This window comes from Eptatretus burgeri, chromosome 8, assembly GCF_056783735.1.
Source record: "Eptatretus burgeri isolate ZD-2024b chromosome 8, Ebu_testis_v1, whole genome shotgun sequence".
Lineage (NCBI taxonomy): Eukaryota > Metazoa > Chordata > Myxini > Myxiniformes > Myxinidae > Eptatretus > Eptatretus burgeri.
In genome coordinates this window covers 99,510,227-99,532,322 of record NC_140968.1, presented here as the reverse complement: position 1 = coordinate 99,532,322, position 22,096 = coordinate 99,510,227, and the positions used below count along the sequence as shown (strand labels likewise).

Sequence of the window (22,096 nt, the reverse complement as noted above, 5' to 3'; positions counted from 1 at the left end):
GGTGGGGACAAATTGCAGACAGAGTGGGGGGGGGAGACCAGAGAGGAGACGATAGAAGACAGAAAGACCACCGACCTGCCTGCAGTGAGAAAATGAGAAGCCCAAAGACTCAGCTTCATCGTGGGAGATGCCAATGATCCGAAATGCTTTGGTTTCCACAGCGTGACGCTGAGAAAGGTGAGGGGAGGGGCAGGAGCATCAGCCCAGAGGGGAGAGCAGTACTTCATCAGGCTGCAGACGAAAGCTTTGTATGTGGTCAGGAGCTCAGATGGGCTGAGGAAGGACTTTGCATGATGGAGGTTTCCCAGTCGGCGACTGGCTTTGGAGGCCAGGTTGGAAATGTGGCTTTCCCAGGAAAGATCGTGGCAGATTGTGAGACCCAGAAGCTTGAAAGAAAGGACTTCTTCCAGGGGATTGTTGAGAAAGTAGATGATGGGGGGGGGGGGGTTCCAGATGCTCCTTTCAGAGAGACATAGTGAGAGTGTGAGATTTTTCATGATTGAAAGACATGTTCCACGTGTTGGACCAGTTTGTGATTTTACCCAGATCTGCAGTGAGCAAAGAAGTTGCTGCTTGCGATCTGAGGGATGACAGATGGTACGGCAGAGGGTGGAGTCATCAGCAAACAGATAAAGAGGATTTTCCAGAGAGTCGGAGAGATCATTGATGAAAACCAGAAAAACAACAATACCCAGAACACTACCTTGAGGAACTCCAGCCTGGACAGCAAAAGCGAATAAAACAACTCCATTAAAAACCACCCGTTGACTGCGACAGGAGAGGAAGTCTGCGAGCCATGAGTGGAGATGGCCTTGGATACCATAGGAAGAGAGTTTGGTGAGCAGGGCAGGGTGCCAGACCGTGTCAAAAGCACGTGACATGTCCAGGGATATGGCTCGGATTTCATGTCTGGCTTTGAGGACCTCCATCCATTGTTGGGAGAACAGAATCAGCATATCGAGGGTAGAGTGACCTGCTCTGAAATCAAATTGATGATCGGAAATGAAACCATTGGATAAGAGGAAGGATTTAATGTCTGAAGTGATGGCGGAATCCATAACCTTACTGATGATTGGGAGAAGGCTGATTGGTCTGTAGTTGCAGGGATCTGTTTTTGCACCTTTTTTATGCAGGACAGTAATGTTTGCTGATTTCCAAGCAGATGGCAGATGACCTTGAGCAAATGAGAGAGTGAATAGAACAGAGAGAGGATGAATAAGCGCAGCAGAGCAGGTTTTTAGAACACATGGGCTGATGCCGTCTGGACCGGTTGCAGAATCTGAGGCGAGGTTTGACAGCAAGCTCTCCACTTTATCATCACCATGTTCCCGTTGATGGGTGTGTTGTGAGCCAGAGGTCAATAGACGTCTGGGGAGTCATGGATTTGTTGGACTATGGGTGTGTCACTGTCATTACCTTTGCAGGAGGATGAAAGACTGAGTCTTTAAGTTATTGGTGCTTCATGTCTTGCTCTACGGATGTGAGACTTGGACTCTGATATAGAACCTAAGACAAAGACTTAACTCCTTCGGTTCCAGGTCTCTATCAGAGAATCATTGGCTATCATTGGTCAGACTTTGTGTCAAATGAGCATTTCCTGAAAGAGACTCAAATGAGATTTGTTACCTGCATCGTCCAAGAGTGTCAGCTGCGGCTGAATGGACATGTGGCTCATTTTTCTGACGTCAATCTTGCTCACCAGATTCTCTCAGTGAGGGAGCCTTGTGAGTGGAGGAGGTCAATCGGCCGACCACGTACCGAGTGGTTGCAGCAGGTTGATCGGTATCTCAAGGAGATGGGGATGGGCCATGCATCCGCCTGGGGGATGGCCAGGTGGAGGCCCCTGAAGTACTGGCAGAAAGTAGACGTGGCCACACGCTGCTCTGGCGCATGCTTCCATACCTGACCTGACCTGACCTTTGGATGGGGATTGGTTTGTAGGTTTGAAATTTGGAGGGTATTGGTGCCTTAGGGTTATTGCCTGGTGTTTGCTTCATGGTTAGGGTGGTGGGCTTGGGATCCTAGGATCCTGAGTTCAAATCCCATTTGGCTGTTCAATTAATACCGGGTGGGGCTGACACTGCCTGTCATCCTGAGGTCAGCAAAATGAGTGCCACCTTGCTGGTATCCTGTGTCAGAGTGGCGACCCGTCCAGGATTGTGCCCAATAGCCTCGGAGACTGATTAGGCAGCACCAACGCTTTGCACAGAATATGGTCTCAATGGACAGATGGATTGGTGCCTTAGGGTTGGAAGGGGAAGGGTGAGGACTTGGGGTTGAAAGCGGAAGGGTTAGGACTTGGGGTTGGAAGGGGAAGGGTTAGGACTTGGGGTTGGAGTAGGGGAAGCAAAGATGGGACAGATTTAGGAGGGGGAGGTTGAGGCTTTGGAGGGTGGGGGGGGGAGACTTTCGGTGGGCGAGGGGGTTGAGTTGTCGGAACTGCATGAAAAGTTGACTCGCAGTAAAGTGTGTGTGTGTCTGTGTCTGTGTCTGTGTCTGTGTCTGTGTCTGTGTCTGTGTGTGTGTCTGTGTGTGTTTCTACGTACAGGGTGTTCCAAAAAGTCCCGGACAACTTTGTTTGTTAATATATTGTTGCGGATTCGCGCCCGCCGGCGTGCGGACGGCCACGTAACTCGAATCGCAGCACGTCGCCCACCGGACGGACAATCCAGTCGTGACCCTCTCGGACTAACGCCGGGAACTAGTCACGGGTGGACCTTTCAGTCTCACCGCGATCGAGCCAATCGGCCCCCGTGTGGGATAGGGTTGCTCGCCAAATTCGACCTACCTAAGTACCCACACGGAGGGTAGACCGGGCGATCGCACCTCGCCGCAGGTCGACTTCGGACACGGGCCACTTTAAGCGACCCGTTCCGTACTATCGGGATAACCGAGCGGTGTTATTCGTCGGCCTCGACGGTTCGATTAATTATCGGGCGTTTTAGCCCACGACCAACCCTTTACGTGAAGCAAGATGGAGATTCAATGAAAGAAAAGACGAAGCGAAGCGGGAAAACAGTTCAACATAAGCACATTTATTTCGCGATGAACGGAAAGCACACATATACAATTACACCAAAAGCAAATGTAATAGAAGAAGAAACACAATATTACACAAAAAGCAAATGCAACAATGCAGATCTAACCGACTACCGGACACACGGCAACACTTATACAATTTTGCTTCACAGACGGCGCCGACAACACATATTCCCAAAGCAAAAGAAAAGAGAACCACCCTCCAGGATGAGGGGGGTAGGCGGGCCTGGGGCCGAGACCGGGTCGGGCCTACCCGTCTGATGATGAGACGCGGAGCGGCGGTGGTGCCTCAACTCCGCGGGCCTCGCGGACAGTGTCTGGTAGGGGGTGGGAAGGAGGCCCCCTTTGTTGCACTATCTCAGCGCGGGGGGAAACAGGAGGGGGTTGCTGATGCTCGGGGAAAGGAGGATTTCACCCTGTCTCGGGTCCCGCGGCGAGCGTCTCCTCTTCCACCTCGGTCGCGTTGCTGGCCTCTCCCTGTGCCGCTCCCGGCACCGACGCGAGCACCACCTCGTCCGCCTTCGCCGCCGCCACCTCTCCACAGCTCCGTCTAATCGCCCTCTCCGTCTCCTCTCTTGGCTCGTCCCAACTCTTCACTCTTGACTTCTCCCCTCCGAACTCACAACTGCCCACTCAACTGAACTTCCTCGACTGACGAACGCAGCCGTTTTTATAAGCCCCGTGGCTTCGCTCCTTCACCTTTGACCCTCTGCCTCCGACCCTTCACCTCTCCAACTGGCTCCCCATTGGACCGAGGAAAAGTGGGCGTGAATGCTTTTTGATCCATGAATTTGCATATAGCGTCCTCACTCCAACGCCCTGGAGGCGGGGCCAAATCGCCCCAGCTCGCCGATAGGACGGAACAGAAGTGGGCGTGAGTCGTTTTTGATCCGTTTTTCTTCGGAAAGTCTGTGATGTCTCTGAACACGCTTAACGGTGCGCGCCCTACACGAGTCCAGTATCGGTGCCCACAAGTGGCGCGAGAATGGTGGGGATGCGATTGTGGCGAGTTGTGACGGTAAAGGTCGTGGCTATTGTTGTGAAGCGGCGTTGTGGTGGTGGTTGTTGTTGTGAAGCGGCGTTGTGGTTGGTGGTTGTTGTTGCGAAGCGGAGTTGTGGTTGGTGGTTGTTGTTGCGAAGCGGCGTTGTGGTTGGTGGTTGTTGTGAAGCGGCGTTGTGGTTGGTGGTTGTTGTTGTGAAGCGGCGTTGTGGTTGGTGGTGGTAGTAATGGCGGCTGGTCCAAAATAAAGATAGTAAAAGAAAAACGGCTATCCTGAAGAGTCGCAGCCCGACTGAATGACATTTATTCCCTCGAAACAACGGGTTTGGGCCTAACTACACATATACTTACAGAGATATCTCACCTAAGGGACCTGAATGGTGGTTTGCGAATTTGGTAACCACAACACTAGCCCCTCCCCTTTTTACAGACTCGGCCCGAGTCGTCAAATTTTCGTGTGCCATCATGTGTAGTTTTCCCCTAGTACATTTTACCTACGGATCCCTGAGTGCGACATTCATGGTATTCGTGTCCCCAAAATAAATAACCTGAGGGCTGAGTAACTACGTAAACAAACTCACTCACACAGACGACTTAAATAAAATTGCCGGCGCTAAGACAAACATGCCGGGGGCGCACTCATATGTACAGTACATCTTAACCTTAACTTACAAATTTTACACTAAAGCATGGCCCAGGATCACTGAACTCTGCAAAAAGAAAGCAGTTAGCAGGGAGCCAGGCTGCTCACATGCAGTCTCTGGCTCAAACAATGCAGGTGACAGGGAACGTGGCCGGCTGCTCACACGCAGTCCAAGGCCTTCCCTTTTGAACTGAACGCAGTGAACCACAACGGTGCATGGGCTGCACAAACGTAGTCTCCGTGCCACGCAATGAACAATGAACAATCAAGTGGCACACGCAATGAACACAATGAATGGATGCATGAATGGTTTGAACTGAACGCAGTGAACCACAACGGTGCATGGGCTGCACAAACATAGTCTCCGTGCCAGCTCAAGTGGCACACGCAATGAACACAACGGATGGATGGATGAATGGTTTGAACTGAACGCAAACACGGTGCACGGGCCGCCACTGCAGGCCCGTGTTGTCGCTGCCAACAGGGCAGTTCTTGCAGCTTGCAAACTGTTGCTTTCTGATCCTGGTGCACATGGCAATGAACAGGGGGGGGCAAAGCAAAAATTGAACGGGGCTGGTGAACAGGGTCAGTGGGCATGGCATGGCAAAGGTAGCAGGCAAACACAGCCCGCAGAAGAAGGCCGCTGCAGGCAAACACAGCCGGCAGATGAACTGGCCGGCACAGGCCTTGAAGAAAAACAGCCAGCCGGCAGATGAAGTGGGCCGGCACAGGCCTTGCAGCAAAACACGGCCAGCCGATGGCACAGGCCTTGCAGCAAAACAACAGCTGCCGATGAAGTGGGCCGGCCTTTGCCTTGCAGCAACGCAGCCAGCAGATGAAGCTGGCCAGTCTTTGCCATTCAGTGGAGGTTGGTGGAGGGAGTGCGGTGGTGCTGGCCACTCGGAAGGCGGGCTCGGACCTACCCTACGGTCTCCCTCCCAACCTATGGCCTTTGCCTGTCACTGTCTATACCCACTCCCTAAATTTGTCCAAACCCCAATTTAGCCCCAACTTATTTTTTTATTTTTACTTCCCCACTATAAATCGTCCCCTAACCCCCTTTATCGTCCTTGTTCGGCTAACCTATCCTGTCACCTAGCCTACTCCCAACCCCTACGTTCCCTTCCCGGAGGGGAACAAGGGAGAGCTGGCGTCCTGTGCCGAGGCCCAACGAAGCCTCAGGATGGCCTCCCCAGAGTTCAGCGATCTATAACCAAAGTGGGTCCAGCGGCCCACAACGAGAGCGAGGGGATGGATGGTGCGGAGGGGTACACTTCCTAATCTACCCTAACCATTTAACTGTTAAACTACCCCGGGGCTTTCAACAAGCGCCTCTCGCTTAAACTATTGGTTCCAACAACCCAGATTCCCGTTGCTGTGTTGGTGTCCTCACAATTTCGGGCCTCGCCCCCCAATTTTCTCTCCGTGCCCTCACACGGTCTCATGGCTGGGACACGTGGCTCCCTTTGGCAGGCACGTCCCTCTGCCGAATCTCCCGCTATGGCACCCCCGGGCACTACACTGCCTCCGAGCCTACCAGCTCCCGAACACCGGGGAGTGCCCCCCATGGCACCTCCCCTGAAACGCACACGTGGCAGGCTGGCTTCCCGGGCCCCTTTCCGAGGGTCACCCGTGCCCACAACACTGCCCACGCGGCTAATGGCGCCCCGGGCCCCCGCACCAAGCAGGCGCACTCATGCCCACTACGCTATCCTGGCCCCCCATGGGCCCTTGGCCTACCACGGCCGACTAGCCTGGTGCCCGGGGTACCCACTCAGCGATACTCAACTTTCGCAGCCACGCTCCCAAGCCCGTCAACAGGGCTCCTGCACCCCTCCAAATGGGTTTCGAGCCTACACTCCCACCAACAACAAAACGACCTCCATTTTGTAAATTTGACTAACCCCCTAACTCACTTTATACTGACCCCGGGGTCCCTTGGGCGGGAGTCACTCCTCCCCCCAATCACTCATCGCACCATGCATTCCCCATTCGCTCCACTCACACAGACCCGCTGGCCTCACTCACTCACCAAGCACATGCTTCCACTTCACTCACCAACTCTTCAACACACTCACCGCTGAACTCTGCCATCCTTCTATCTACATCCCCTAACTAACTCGTGCTCCCACGTCGTCCCTTATACTATAGCCCGTTCCATTTAACACTACGTAGCTAAGCTTCGTCCCCTCTACACATTCACAAGTCTGTCTCTGTCTCCAAATAAATCATTTTATTTCCCAACCTAAAGCTCACTAAATCCCTCTACCTAATCCATTCCACGGACTCCATGAGGACTTATCCCTGCCCCATGAAGTCGGTCTAGCTAAGCTAACCCTTCCCCATAACTAGTTTCCATCCTGTGCCCCGGTAAGGGGATTATCCACCCCTTGCCCAGGAATCCTGTGCACCCGAAAGTGAGGCTTGCTTTTTTTTTTTCTTTACCTGCTCAGCACCAGCGCCGCAACTCAGAGCTCGCGCACTTTGCACCTGCCCGTGACGTCATGCAGCTGCACGTGTTCCTCGTCCCTCCTTGGACGGTACCATCCGGCAGGGATACCCCTCCTGCCGGATTCCAACCCCACGTGCAGCCATGACGTCACCGTGCGCATAAAAAAAACACAAGCCCCACGTCTCGAGGGGTTCCCCACGCGAACACATGTGCTTTGCCCGTTGGAGCTTAACACACACGATCGCGTGGAGAACCCGTCCGGTCCAAATCCGTTTACCTGCCTAAACTTTGTCCGTCCGCGGGATCGGCAAATCCACCGCGTGCGTTTCCGGACCGGGACTCACTCTCGCAAGCGAGCACGTGGGGGGCTCGTGCGTTGCACAGCACGGACCTCGTGCTCACTGCTGGGTGAACCCGGCACGGTCCCCGAAACAACTACAGCCGCTACTCGGCTTTCTTTCCTCACATGTTGCCGTCGTCGTCGCCATTCAACACACGCACACCTGCGTGTTACGACGCTCACACTCCATTCCATTACATTCACACCGGGAGACGCGGCTGCGTGCTCCCGCATGCCAACCGACATCTCCCTCACATACCGCTCTCTCACACACACGGTCTCCCTTGCATAAACCATACCACTCACACGTGGTGCTCCATTCATACAAACCACTCCACTCACACCCGCGGGGGCACTCATCCGCGGTGCCTCATCCACACTCCGTCCCTCGCTCACACACGCGGGGGAACTCACCCGCGGTGCCTCATCCACACTGGCCGTTTCATCCACACACACGGCCTCTTCCACACACGGTGCCTCATCCACACACGGCGTGCTGGGAAGCACGTACTCTGGCACCATCGCCACCACACCACTCACACACGGGGTCGCTTCCACACACGGGGACGCACTCACGCCTTGCACCACACACACAGGGACAACTACACTGGGGACTCGTGTCCCCACAAGGGTCTCCGGGGCCTCTATACCCCCCAAGCTCTCCGTGCTCCTGTCCACAGCACTCCTCCTCTCAACCTCGCAAAGCACGACCGAACCCACCTGGTCGTGACCCGCTTCAAGGGGGCATACTCCCTCCCCTCGTTCCTGGAGGAGGCCATCCCGCTGCTCGCACCGGGCCTCCACCCAGTCCACCAGCTCACCCCCATTATCCTCCACTACCTCCGTGTGTGTGTGTGCGTCTCTAACCCCGTCATTATCATGCAGTCTCTCCTCTATCGTTCCCATCTCCCGTGTCTCTGCCAACTCAGTCACCTCTTCACCCTTTACCTCCCTTGTCTCAACTATTTTTATTTCCTTTGTCGTCACCTCGTGTCTCGTCTCGCACGTTTTGGTCTCCCCATTTAATTTTTCCCTTTTGGTCATCGTCACGACCCTCGCCCAACACGCCCCCCGAATTATTTTTTCACCCGCCTCCACCGCGGGCCCAACAGCCGTTGCACCCCCTTCCAGCTCGTTCGCTCCCACACGAGGAGTCGCCATTTTTATCTCCCTGGTCACGGCCTTCATGCCCGCCTGCAGGCATCGGCCCATGTTCTGTGTCTCACCCCGCAGCTTTTTCGTTTCTTCCTTCATTTGCTTGTTCATGTCTTTCATTTCGTTTATAATTTCATTTGCGTTTGTATCCATCTTTTCGATCAGTTCCGCATTCATTTTTGCCAGCATGGTGAATAGCTGGGCCATGTCGGGTGCGCTTGGGTGAGCCGTTTCGGCAGGGGTTGGGGAAGGGTTTTGGTGGAGAGGGGGAGGGGAGGTGTCGTACACCGCGGCCGCTGCCGCACCCATTTCGGGCTCTGGGTTCAGTTGGGCGAGTTCGTTTTCCTGTGCAACCAACATTTCCTGCACGGGGATTTCATCCTGAGCCATGGATTCTACACATTCTACATCCATTTCTAATACCCCCGGCTCACGCTCGCCTTGAGACGCCATCTTGCTTCCCTTCAAGGGTTAATTTAGCTCGCTCGTAATTTGGAGGGAATCGGGGGTCGCTTCTCTCACCCCTGGACCGATTCCCGTGAATTTAGCCGGAGACAGGAGAGCCCGTTTTCCCGTTCTCCGATACCAGTGCCGCGAGGAGGGCGATGGGTTTGTATCCCACTCCTGACACCAGTGTTGCGGATTCGCGCCCGCCGGCGTGCGGACGGCCACGTAACTCGAATCGCGGCACGTCGCCCACCAGACGGACAATCCAGTCGTGACCCTCTCGGACTAACGCCGGGAACTAGTCACGGGTGGACCTTTCGGTCTCACCGCGATCGTGCCAATCGGCCCCTGCCTGGGATAGGGTTGCTCGCCAAATTCGACCTACCTAAGTACCCACACGGAGGGTAGACCGGGCGATCGCACCTCGCCGCAGGTCGACTTCGGACACGGGCCACTTTAAGCGACCCGTTCCGTACTATCGGGATAACCGAGCGGTGTTATTCGTCGGCCTCGACGGTTCGATTAATTATCGGGCGTTTTAGCCCACGACCAACCCTTTACGTGAAGCAAGATGGAGATTCAATGAAAGAAAAGACGAAGCGAAGCGGGAAAACAGTTCAACATAAGCACATTTATTTCGCGATGAACGGAAAGCACACATATACAATTACACCAAAAACAAATGTAATAGAAGAAGAAACACAATATTACACAAAAAGCAAATGCAACAATGCAGATCTAACCGACTACCGGATACACGGCAACACTTATACAATTTTACTTCACAGATGGCGCCGACAACACAGATACCCAAAGCAAAAGAAAAGAGAACCATCCTCCAGGATGAGGGGGGTAGGCGGGCCTGGGGCCGAGACCGTGTCGGGCCTACCCGTCTGATGATGAGACGCGGAGCGGCGGTGGTGCCTCAACTCCGCGGGCCTCGCGGACAGTGTCTGGTAGGGGGTGGGAAGGGGGCCCCCTTTGTCGCACTATCTCAGCGCGGGGGGAAACAGGAGGGGGTTGCTGATGCTCGGGGAAAGGAGGATTTCACCCTGTCTCGGGTCCCGCGGCGAGCGTCTCCTCTTCCACCTCGGTCGCGTTGCTGGCCTCTCCCTGTGCCGCTCCTGGCACCGACGCGAGCACCCCCTCGTCCGCCTTCGCCGCCGCCACCTCTCCACAGCTCCGTCTAATCGCCCTCTCCGTCTCCTCTCTTGGCTCGTCCCAACTCTTCACTCTTGACTTCTCCCCTCCGAACTCACAACTGCCCACTCAACTGAACTGCCTCGACTGACGAACGCAGCCGTTTTTATAAGCCCCGTGGCTTCGCTCCTTCACCTTTGACCCTCTGCCTCCGACCCTTCACCTCTCTAACTGGCTCCCCATTGGACCGAGGAAAAGTGGGCGTGAATGCTTTTTGATCCATGAATTTGCATATAGCGTCCTCACTCCAACGCCCTGGAGGCGGGGCCAAATCGCCCCAGCTCGCCGATAGGACGGAACAGAAGTGGGCGTGAGTCGTTTTTGATCCGTTTTTCTTCGGAAAGTCTGTGATGTCTCTGAACACGCTGCTCGGTGCGCGCCCTACACGAGTCCAGTATCGGTGCCCACAAGTGGCGCGAGAATGGTGGGGATGCGATTGTGGCGAGTTGTGACGGTAAAGGTCGTGGCTGTTGTTGTGAAGCGGCGTTGTGGTGGTGGTTGTTGTTGTGAAGCGGCGTTGTGGTTGTTGTGAAGCGGCGTTGTGGTTGGTGGTTGTTGTTGCGAAGCGGCGTTGTGGTTGGTGGTTGTTGTGAAGCGGAGTTGTGGTTGGTGGTTGTTGTTGTGAAGCGGCGTTGTGGTTGGTGGTGGTAGTAATGGCGGCTGGTCCAAAATAAAGATAGTAAAAGAAAAACGGCTATCCTGAAGAGTCGCAGCCCGACTGAATGACATTTATTCCCTCGAAACAACGGGTTTGGGCCTAACTACACATATACTTACAGAGATATCTCACCTAAGGGACCTGAATGGTGGTTTGCGAATTTGGTCAACCACAACAATATTTAGAACCACAAATGATACAATGATATCCTTTGGTTTATATGATATAGAAACTCATAAAGGTTTGTGCACATCATCAATACAGTTCAATGTGAGCTCCGATTGTCACCGGCAGGACATCAAGGTGGTACACGAGTTGTTGCCATGTTCAGCTCAACCTGTTTGTGTCCACCTGTGCGAATGCAGCTGTGTGATCCGAAAACAAAGATTTTGATGGTTTGCCACTTTGATGTTGTCGACAACATCTTTGACAAACCCTCACAGAAAAAAAAAGAAATCAAGGAGGGTTATGTCTGGTGATTGTGGGGGCCAAGCAGTTGGTCTGTCTTGGTCAATCCAGCAACCTGGAATTTTTTTTTCATTCAGGATGGTTCGAACGACGAAGGCCCAAAGAGGGGGAGTGCCATCCTGTTGAAAAATTATATCGGGTTTCAGGTCTTCAACTTTTGGGAAGGTGAATCCTTCTAACATGTTCATGTAAGTTGTTGAGGTCACTGTATCCTCCGCAAAGAAAAACGGACCCATCAAGCAGTCATGGAGAAGGCCACACAACCATCGACCTTTGGACTGTTGCGTATGTGTTCAATGACCACATGAGGGTTTTAGAGCCCCAGATCCTCACATTGTGCCAGTTGACCTTCCCAAATACTTGAAAGCAAGCTTCGTCTGTGAACATGACCTTTTTCAGGTAATCTTCGTCATCCTCTATGTGACTGAGCATTTCCAGGGCAAAAGCCTTACATTTGGGTCCATCATTTGGTTTGAGTTCCTGGAGAATCTGCACCTTATCGGCATCAAGCTTCAGTCTTTTATGCAAAATCCTGTGTACAGTGGTGGTCGGTAGTCCCAGTTCTCTTGATGTGCATCAAATTGATTTTCTGAGATTTTGTTGCAATGATTCACAAACTCGTTCAATGTCTGCTGCACCTGTGCCTGGTCGATCGGTACTTTTCTGTTTCTGACAACTTCCAGTCTCCTTAAACCTCTTGTACCAAAAAAAAAGGAAATGCTCCATCACCAGTAAGTCTACGAGGAACTAGCACGAGATTCTAGGTGTTAGATTAACTACCAGAAGATTCCACACAACTTGATCATTAAGTTAATGAGGTCATGACCAGTCATCATGATGTTGGTGATGGTATTTCCGGAACCCTCGGCAAAATGCCAAAATTCTACTCTAACCTACAAGGGGGCACTGTATCAGAGGGACAGCCAATCCATGCATTACATGATGAGAGCATGAAGCAGAGTTTCAGTAAGACTGATTTGCACGTCAGTGTGGGATATCGGAAAGAGAACACAGTTTCAAAGTGACGTATGTAACAATCTTTTATTTTGCTCAGACAAAAGGCAAACACACTAAATACCAACGGAACTCCATTTCTCATGTCAACAAGCATCCAACTACTCATTTGCAATTGCTCACTGGCTTTGACATTTTTGCTCCTGCCCTCATCCCTACCCCGTTTGGAATCCCTTGCGGGCAAGAACAACTTGCTGGTGATTTAGAACTCCCCGGCTCGCTTTGATGCTTGTGTGAGATCGGCCAAGGTCTCATCACGTCACTGTCTTCTTCAAGAAATAACCTCGGTCACTCTGATAGCATTCCAGCTCGATTGCAATGACCACCTGAGTTGCCTTTTGATCAAACATGAAGCCTTTTGGCATTCCCTTTGTGAATTTCAACTGAGAATGAATGTTTCTGCACTTTGAACACTGAAATATACTTCTTCTGCAATGACCTTCATGGTGATCCATCGATTCTCAAAAATTATCTGCTCAATACACGTTTGTTTACATGAGGACAGTTCATTGCTGGCATGAATTTTCAACATCGCTCACCAATTCATCGCCAACTTTTTTTTAACTCTCTTCACCTTTTAAATAGCACACCCCGCACAGAAGATATGATCATTAAATTGCACAATCTCCTGTGAATGTCTGCTGATTTTATGTTCACCTTCACAAGGAGTTCAACGACGCACCTCTGTTCCGCAGCACACATGGCGATGCTACCTGCCATCTTGTTTTTTTTTCCCAGAATGCTTTAACCGGCACAGAAGTCACTTCCTGTATAACTTGATCATGCACAAATGTTCAGGTTTGAAATTTTTTACATTTATTTTTGTTGTCCAATGAAATAATCATATACCATGCCTTTCACGCTGTAAGGGCATGTAGGGCTGCCGAGGCAGTTTCATTGCCACTCTGATATTGGTTGGAGTGATGCTTGCATTGCCTGTTGTTTGGCTGTTCATCCTTGTGTAATCACAATTGCATCAAAGTGACGTGTGATCATTTTGCTCATTCGGCATTGATTGGTTTCGTTCAAATTCTTTGAGCTTCGCTGTCATTTACGTTGATCTCACGTAATTCCGAAATGGCGAGAGAGCGCCTGAACTCTGAATCGCCAAGCTCTTTCAGGCAGAGGAAGAAGACGCGTTGCTCCACAGGCTTGAGTGGCCATGCAATTCCATACTGGTTTTGTCCAGAACAGGTTGAGATGCAGCAAGATGCAGAGTCCACCGCTCTAGGGTGAACAAGAGAGAAAGTCTTTGTTTTTGTTAAACTTTGGATATGTGTCCTCAAAGTTGTCTGTCTTATGAATAAGACTATTGCAAGAAACTAAATGCACAGCAAAGGGCTATATTAGGCTGGAATCACAGAAGAATGTCCTCAAAACTCTCTCCAATTTTCCAAGTAGGTGCGTCTCCTCCTGTATAATTATTAATCATAATTATGACGTCACAAGTCACGTGGTACAGGCACCATCTTGGAAAAACCCAAAAACTTTGCACCTCTAAATCTCCAAAACTGCTCCATGGAAAAAATTTACACATGGCTCATTGTCAAGTACCCCCCATGGGGAATAAGATGTGCTCACGATGATGTCATCGCTTTCTTCATTATGACGTCATATTTGGACAAACACAACGCCTGATTCGACAAGTAATGAAAACAAATTTTCTTTGTTCATCTGAAGTTTCATGCACAGCAATTTGCTTTGTTCTGACTCATAGTCACTTTGTCCAATATGACATTCCATGGCATGGACATAGCTATCACTACGATTAAACAAAACGAGAAATAAAGGTGATGCATTCAAATTTATACCTGTTCATTGAAAGTTGAATGACCTGCATCGGACATTGCAGAAGTCATACTCATGTACCTTGCTCGTAACTGTTGTTCAATATTTACTTGTGTTCTCCTTCACAAGGAGTTCAACCGACTAGCAATGAGGCCGTGGGAAGAGACAGCCCACAACAAAGAGCACCTAAAATGGCCGCTGGTGACCGATACACATTACTGAGAGAACTTCCCCCATAATAATCAGGGGAAACTCCAATTCCATCCAGTCCATCCACAATAATGAGTAGCCTGCATGGGTCATCTAAGATTAGATCCAGGACTGTGGAGAGGCCTGCACAGCTATCTGCTATGAAAGTTCGCAATGAAACATCTTTAACCTCCGCCATCGAAGATCGGAGGTTACTGTTTTCACCCCTTTCTGTTTGTTTGTTTGTTTGTGAACAGTATTACGGAAAAACTCCTCGACGGATTGCGACGAAACTTGGTGGGGGGTAAGGTATGGTCCAATGATCATGCCATTAGATTTTGGACTTGGTCCAAAATCCAATATGGCCGCTATGGCGGCCATTTTGAAAAATATTTGAATTTTTTTTTGCATTTCTACATGTTTTAAGTGATTTCCAACCCCCCCCCCCCCCCCAAAAAAAAAAATTGTTAGAGAAAAAAAAATTTTAGCAACTTTTTTTTCAACAAAATTTCTATTTTTTTTTTTTTTTGCATTTCTACATGTTATAAGTGATTTCCAACAAAAAAACATGCCAAAATTATAATTGCGGCTGATTTTGGAACTTCAGGTGGATATACCCACGTAAAATCGATTTCTGTCTCAAGGAATCTAGTTATGACGAATGAATTGAGTCTGTAAAAGGGAAAGGTGCAAACTATAACTCTGTGAGCACTGTTGACGTCAAATTGAATGAATAGGATATCAGGTTCACTTGAGTGACCTAGCAGTATTGGCGGCGGAGGTTTTGCACTCTACCGAGTGCTCCCCCTCTAGTTATTCATGTGTTTATTTCAAAGAGTTGGTTCAGTGATTCAGAAAAAAATGGAAATAAATAACGCAGAGGCACAACCAATTGTATTGTGGTTACAAAGATAATGCCTCAGGCCTGATTTATAGCAAGAGAGTCACCAGAGGGTCCGACTGGATGGTGCGGAGGTATCACTTACCTTTGACCTGTCTCGTCTGGGTTTCATTCTTGGGTTGACTATAAACTGTGAGATTGGTGCTCACATGCAGGATGTTGCATTACAAATCCCTCACATGAATATTAAGCCATGAACCACCTGCTAGCATTCACTGATGGTAGACGTTAGAGATCCCATGGTGTCTTACAAGAAGAATGGGTGACCTATCACCAACTTCCTACCTAAACTGAGAGTACAGTGTGACCTGATGTTCTTGGATATCTCTTAAGACTCCAGGTTACATTGCTTACCATCTCAGAATGTGCTTGCTGTGTGGGCAGCAGTAACTACACCATAATCTGTCCACATATGCCTGATGTTTGCTTAATTGTTAGGGTGGTGGGCTTGGGATCCTATGAGCCTCAGTTAAAATCTCACTTGCTGTTGAATTAATACCAGGTGGGGTTGACTCTGCCTGTCATCCTTCTGTGGTCGGCAAAATGAGTGCCAGCTTGGTGGTGTACTGTGTTGGAGTGGCGACCCCTCCAGGATTGTGTCCAATAACCAAGGAGATTGCTTGGGCAGCACCAACGCTCTGCACAGAGTATGGTCCCAATGGATGGATGAATGGAATCTGTCCATCAACATAGGGGAGGTGGGCCTCAAACTGCTCCCTGTCTATGATGGGTAGAGCGTTGGGGCTGGTGATTTGTCTGGTGTGCCCAGAGCAGAGCGAGCCCCTGTGGCCAGTGATTGGTTCAGGTTGATTAGAGGGATGGGGGAATCGCAGCTGAGAAAACCCAGTAGTGGTACCGCCTATCCCTGTCTCCGTCTCTGGCTCTGGCTGTGGGGTCTGAATGCTCCCAGCACACGAACACGAACCTCTCCTAACGAAACCGTCTTACTTGCTAGTTTCAGGGATTCCTCCCCTTATCCCTTTCCTCTTTTCTTGTTCATTCATTTCCCTTGATGCTTTTCCCACTGTCAGATCGACCTCACTCTTTCATGAGTCTCGCCCTGCAAAGAAAACGAAGAAATAAAAAAACTCGCTTCTACTCGTAACTGAACATCTATTTAGGTTCCATTGTCGTAACTCTGTCATGGACATGTTGTTACTCCTGACTCAGCAAAGGCAGGATGCTTTTGGCCACAAGCAGGAGGTAAATATTGTTTCCTCAAATTCTGCCTGTGCCTTAGAACAGAAGAGCAGGGTACAACATTGTGCAAACTTTCCTCCATGGGCATTGTGATCCTCATTTCTGCTCGTTTCCAGATCATCATCTCAAAGATGAATGGTTGTTGAGAGGAGTGTCTCCTCATCCATTCTTGCTTCTGCTGCAGTTCCACGGGACATTGTGTTGGATCCTTTACTTCTCATCACTTGCATTTACATTTTGTTCAATCATGTGATACTGATTATAATCTCCTTATTACCATTTGCAAGACAATTATTCGCGATTCGACGGAAATTTGTTTCCTTCTTATGTGTCAGTGACTTTTACTCTCGAGTGCACTCACCTGAGATAAAATGGTCTTTCATTTTGTTGCCTTTTTAGGAGTTGTTTCTGGGCATTAAACCAAGCCAAAAGTGGCTTGTGGGCACAAGTTGATAAAGAGCCGAGCTCCTTTTCCAGGGCAGTTCGGCACGGATCGGCAACCAAGCTGCTGAGAAAGCGTAGCGGAAGTTCAGCTCCTTGCTGGAGCAACTCTGTGACCGCCTGCTCGCAGTCATTCTCTGGAAGGAAACAATATAAAGCTGCTAAAAACTCCTGTATACCAACTTGCAAGGCCGAATCATCCTTGCCGTTTCTGCTTAAGAAGGTACTCAGAGAATTCCGGTCAAATTCATAGCTGTGCTGAGATTGCAGTTTGATGACATTCATATGAGCATTGGCACAAAGGGAATGCAATGAATGGCGTTCCTTTGTATCCTTCCGGGCATCCTTGGCGAGATGCAGTGCCACAAATCGCCCAACCAGCACTGGGGCGGTGATTGCTTGAGAGAATAAGCTGGTGCAGTACGACTCTGGACAAGGATCTGAGGAACATGGATGTTGAGTGGTTGTTTGACATGTGAATTGAGCATCGGGTCGATTAAAATCCGGCTGTGTAGCTCGGGAGGATGTTGACACAGTAGTTTGTGTGTGTTTGGTGTGCTGTAACGATCTTGCTGCAATCCAACAAAATGCAGGCACCGTGACAAGTGCACATGTTGCTTGGTCGGTACACAAGAAGTGATAGAGCGAACTGGTTTGATCTTTGTCTTTGAGGCAGTGCTCCAAGTAAGCCTGCACATTCTCCGTAGAAAACCCTCTCAGCTCAAGGATTCGGTGGAAACGAGCACATGCAAGCTCGTGTACTGCAGTAAAGCGTGCAGCGACTAGCAATGAGGCCGTGGGAAGAGACAGCCCACAAAAAAGAGCACCTAAAATGGCTGCTGGTGACCGATACACATTACTGAGAGAACTTCCTCCATAATAATCAGGGGAAATTCTAATTCCATCCAGTCCATCCACAATAATGAGTAGCCTGCATGGGTCATCTAAGATTAGATCCAGGACTGAGGAGAGGCCTGGACAGCTATCTGCTATGAAAGTTCGCAATGAAACCTTCTCTACAGTTGGTGCTGAAAATGACCGTATTTTGAGGCGTACTATCCAATCAAAATGAGCTCCCAGTCCAGGTGAACCCTCCGTTGCCCAGTCATAAATGAGCTTTTGCAGAAAGATAGACTTGCCAACACCGGGTGCACCAAGCAGTAACAGGCGCAATGGCAGCTTGGTCGCTGTTGTGAAAAGTTCTTCTGGTCTTATTGTTTCAGCACTCTGAGTGTTCTCATGATGATGTGTGTGTAATTCTGGCCAAAAGAAACATTTGTTCAACGAATTGCACACTGTCGGACCATCACCCGGACCCTTTATGAAGGATGTGTCCTCGTGGAGGAAGGCACGGAGCCGATTCTGGGCATGCACTGAGAAATACAAGGAAAAACAGGAACAGCAAATGATGTTATGGTCCATCATGGCAATGCTGCATTGCATATTCGTAGTGGAGCCAAGCCATCAAAATTAGAAAAAAAATTGCCCGGTCTGCTATAAAATTTTAGTGTTGATTTTCAGAAAGAGACACCCTTTGAGTATATGAAAACCAATGTTGGCAATGGTGAAACTCTTGCACAACAACACAGTCAGCACTTTTGCGAGCCCCCTCTGATAACAAAATGTTGGCAAAAGTGAAGATGTAGGATGGGGATAGGGGTAATTCATATTGTCCTAAGATCATAACCACTAAACCTATATACACAAATGACCTCTCATATTAAAGAGGAGTTCATTACCTATATCACAATTGGTGTATGTATAACCTACCTACAATTGACAAGGTTATATGTCAAATAACAAAAGATTTATGCAACTCAGAAATGCTTAACTATCAATGGGGTCAGGAACAAGAACATACTTTTACATGCCATGGTTTTAAGGAAGATAAACGTAGAAATGAATTAACACAATATTTTGTTAACGATTATACACATCTCTGCTCTATTTACATTTACATTTACTTTGATTTTGTTTTGTATCCATTTAAGAGTTAAAGGGTGACCTGCGTGACAAATAATGAGGATATGCATAAAACAGTTTTGAGAATCACAATGTTTATCTAAACTAGGCAAGTATAAAATGTTTATTTGCCTATCAGTTTATGATTTCAAAGTCATATTAGCATAGTGAACATTATATTATGTATATATGGCTCCTAGAATTTAATTTGTAGGTGTATTTAATTAATGCAGTAACTGTAGTTATCCATATCTATCTCATCACACAATAGAAAAAAATACTGATATACATGTACAGTGTTATAAGTAATACACTAAACACATAATTTATTACAATGTATGATGCCAACTGTTCTTAAATGTTCACATATTGTGACATTAAACATCCTCTTCAGAGGAAGAGTCACTCTCTGAAACAACTCTACCACATGAACCTCTCTGACCAAGGCATATGCATGTCACAGAGCAAGGCACAGCAGCCTTTTTGCATGAACATCGTTTCAGACATTTGGATGATTTGCACATGCAAGACACAGTTTTGTCTATGTTTGGCTTGGCTGGCTTAGACATGAGAATTGGGACCAGTTTTCCATTGATAAGTGTTCTGCCAAATGTTGCGGCTGGGGGAAGTGCTCGGTCACTGAGATGTCTATACAGAAGCAATTGATACAATGCTCTTAAAACATGGAAGTAAAACGCATCTTCTGTTGCTGGCAGTGACCTTCGGTCTAATTTTGAAGACAAACATATGCTGCCTGAGGGTATCCAAACAGCTGAACCCTGTTTGGCCATACAGAGCAGTCCAGTATACTTTGGCCTCATCAATGACACATTCTGTTGCTGCCATTTCACTATCTCTCCCAAAATCAACAAGGTGGGGAAGGCTTCCTATCCGTCCCAGAGAAACCTGTGCTGCTCTTCTTTTCCTCCTTCTGAATGGGTAGCTCACTGTGTCACATCCACTAAACACATATGTGCACAGAAGTGTAGCTGTGACATCAAGAGGATCTTTCTGGTACTTCTTGCTCAACACTTCTACCAGCTCATGAATAGGTAGGTATTGATTATGCCGTTGTATCCAGAGTTCTTGCAATGTGTTAAAGCAGCAAAAGTTATATATACAGAGCATAATTATGTCTGTATCTGTTGCATGCACAACAGCTCGATGGTGATTAAGATATTCTACACAATACGCAAGATGAGCAATAATCCTTGGGTCTGCCTCTTCATGTTCTTCACAAGGTAAGTCCAGAACTGAACTTGATGCTGATGTGATGGAAAGAGTGTGACCTTTGTTTTCCATCATACCACCAAGAATGATGGTCACTCCATCCGGAATAGCTTCAGGACTCTCACAAAGGGAAGTGCCAAGGAAGTTCTGAAGATTTGCTTTATTTCTTGGATTCTTCATGAGTAAATTCCAGTCAGGAATTTCTAGACTCTTGGATGGTGAGAATTCTCTTGCATGGTCTCTCTGGTTTCTCCGCTGCCGCTCATCACCCGAATAAGTATGGCTATCATCAAAATCATACCGATCACCAATGATGTTGACACAGTTGCAGATTTCAGGTTTCAACTGCAGGAGCTTGCGAAGATACAGCTGCTGAAGTTCACCAAATGTTTTTGCACCCATTTTTTGGTATTTATTTACAAAGGCCATTGTGGCATGCAGCATTGAACCGTCTTTGTTATGTTCCTGGAAATCAAGATTGTCAAAGGCACACTAAGTGAATTTTCCTGGTACAAGCCCCAAGGGAATAAGTATACCAGTTTCTGATGTTTGAATGTCAATTTCCTTGGCCTTGGTTGTGACATACCTCTGGGCATCATCATAGCTGATTGTGTGACCAAATTTGTTCATAATTCTAACCAGGGTTTTACTTCCAGTTTGTTTCAAAATATGCAGTGCAAGTCCAACTTGTTTTGGCATTGGTATGCCAGTAACATGGACCATGATGTCTTGTGCCACATTCAACACCTGTTCATTTTGTGTTTTTGTTAATGGTACTCTATCATTTTTGCCAATGGTTTCATCTGTGTTAGTCATAAGCCATGCAAGATGGTTGTACAGGTCATCTGGAATGTTTCTGGATGCTGCCTCAGAGGATATCAATAGCTCTGTTGAGTCTATTTTCTTGACTACTCAAATCTCCAACTATATTAGACTCTGTTGGAGATGCCTCACTTGATTTTTCTCTTCATTAATTGTCTCTGTGTCCTGGCTTTCTCCTTCATTTGTACATGTAGATGTTTTGCCAATGCATGTGAATTACTCTATGTCCTCACTTTGGTTATTAGTGGTGTCTCTTCATCACTGCTGCCAGACTCTGTTTGCAAATCATTGTCTCCAGCTTCCTCTTGCAGTTTCATTGCAAGAGCACACATTTCTCCTACTGTTATGTCTGCTGAGCAAACTAAACTGGCCTTTCCCTTCTGTGGAATAATCTGGATTTCTGGTCCATAATGATCCAATAGTAGTTTGGAGAGCCTATCAGTCCGGTACTGCATTGCATTTACAACTCCTTGTTCTCTCAACAGATTACGATACTTTTCACGGAGTTGAGTGATATAAAATGCTGACCTGTCCTTTATCAATCTATCTGTAATTTCTGAGAGGAGCTGTCTAAATGCTAAATCATATTCATCAGTTTTTTTAACTTGAACAAGAAGGAATCGATGGCCTTCTATTCATGAATTTGTCTAAGCATGATTTGTGATATCGGAAATCTGCAGCAATCATGTCAATTGGTTCGTTTCCCATTCCTTGAATCTTCAAGAGCATTGCTTGGTCTTGTAAAATAACAGCTTTCCAGTAGATAGCACTCTGCCACTGTTCTGTGGCAACAAGGATAAGCTGCTTTTCACCCTTTGAATCACGTTCTGTTTTGCAAATGAAGCAATGTGACTTCAGACAAACTGGTGAAGATCTGTTGGGTTTTACTGATGTGTTTGTGTTCTGGATTTCTGGGTCATTGTTACATTTGACTCGTTTAGTCTCCAGCATTTCCAGGTCCCTCTTGTGTGTGTATCTGCTCCTGCATGACCTGTGACACTTTGGTGCTCTCTCCAAAAATGCATCTATATCTTGAATACTGTGTTGCAGTCTATCAATAAACATCATCATGACGTAACTGCAAGGCATTCACAAAATAATCTATACCTCTTTTGGGAAGGTTGTTAAGATGATCATCAGAAATTGT

At 48.4% G+C, this 22,096-nt stretch overlaps 1 protein-coding gene across 4 annotated transcripts in view; it reads right to left on the bottom strand.

Moving 5' to 3' along the window:
- Positions 1 to 12,429: 12,429 nt before the first annotated feature.
- LOC147022378 (NACHT, LRR and PYD domains-containing protein 12-like) overlaps positions 12,430 to 22,096 on the bottom strand; it is a 41,069-nt gene continuing 31,402 nt past the window's right edge. For all 4 annotated transcript variants that reach the window (XM_085893237.1, XM_085893236.1, XM_085893238.1 and 1 more), the window contains 2 exons: positions 16,856 to 18,308; positions 12,430 to 13,643 (listed from right to left, as the gene is read on the bottom strand). In XM_085893237.1, the coding sequence (XP_085749363.1) occupies positions 13,442 to 13,643; positions 16,856 to 18,308 (1,655 nt within the window). In that variant the 3' untranslated portion in view covers positions 12,430 to 13,441. The remainder of the gene's footprint in view (positions 13,644 to 16,855; positions 18,309 to 22,096) is intronic.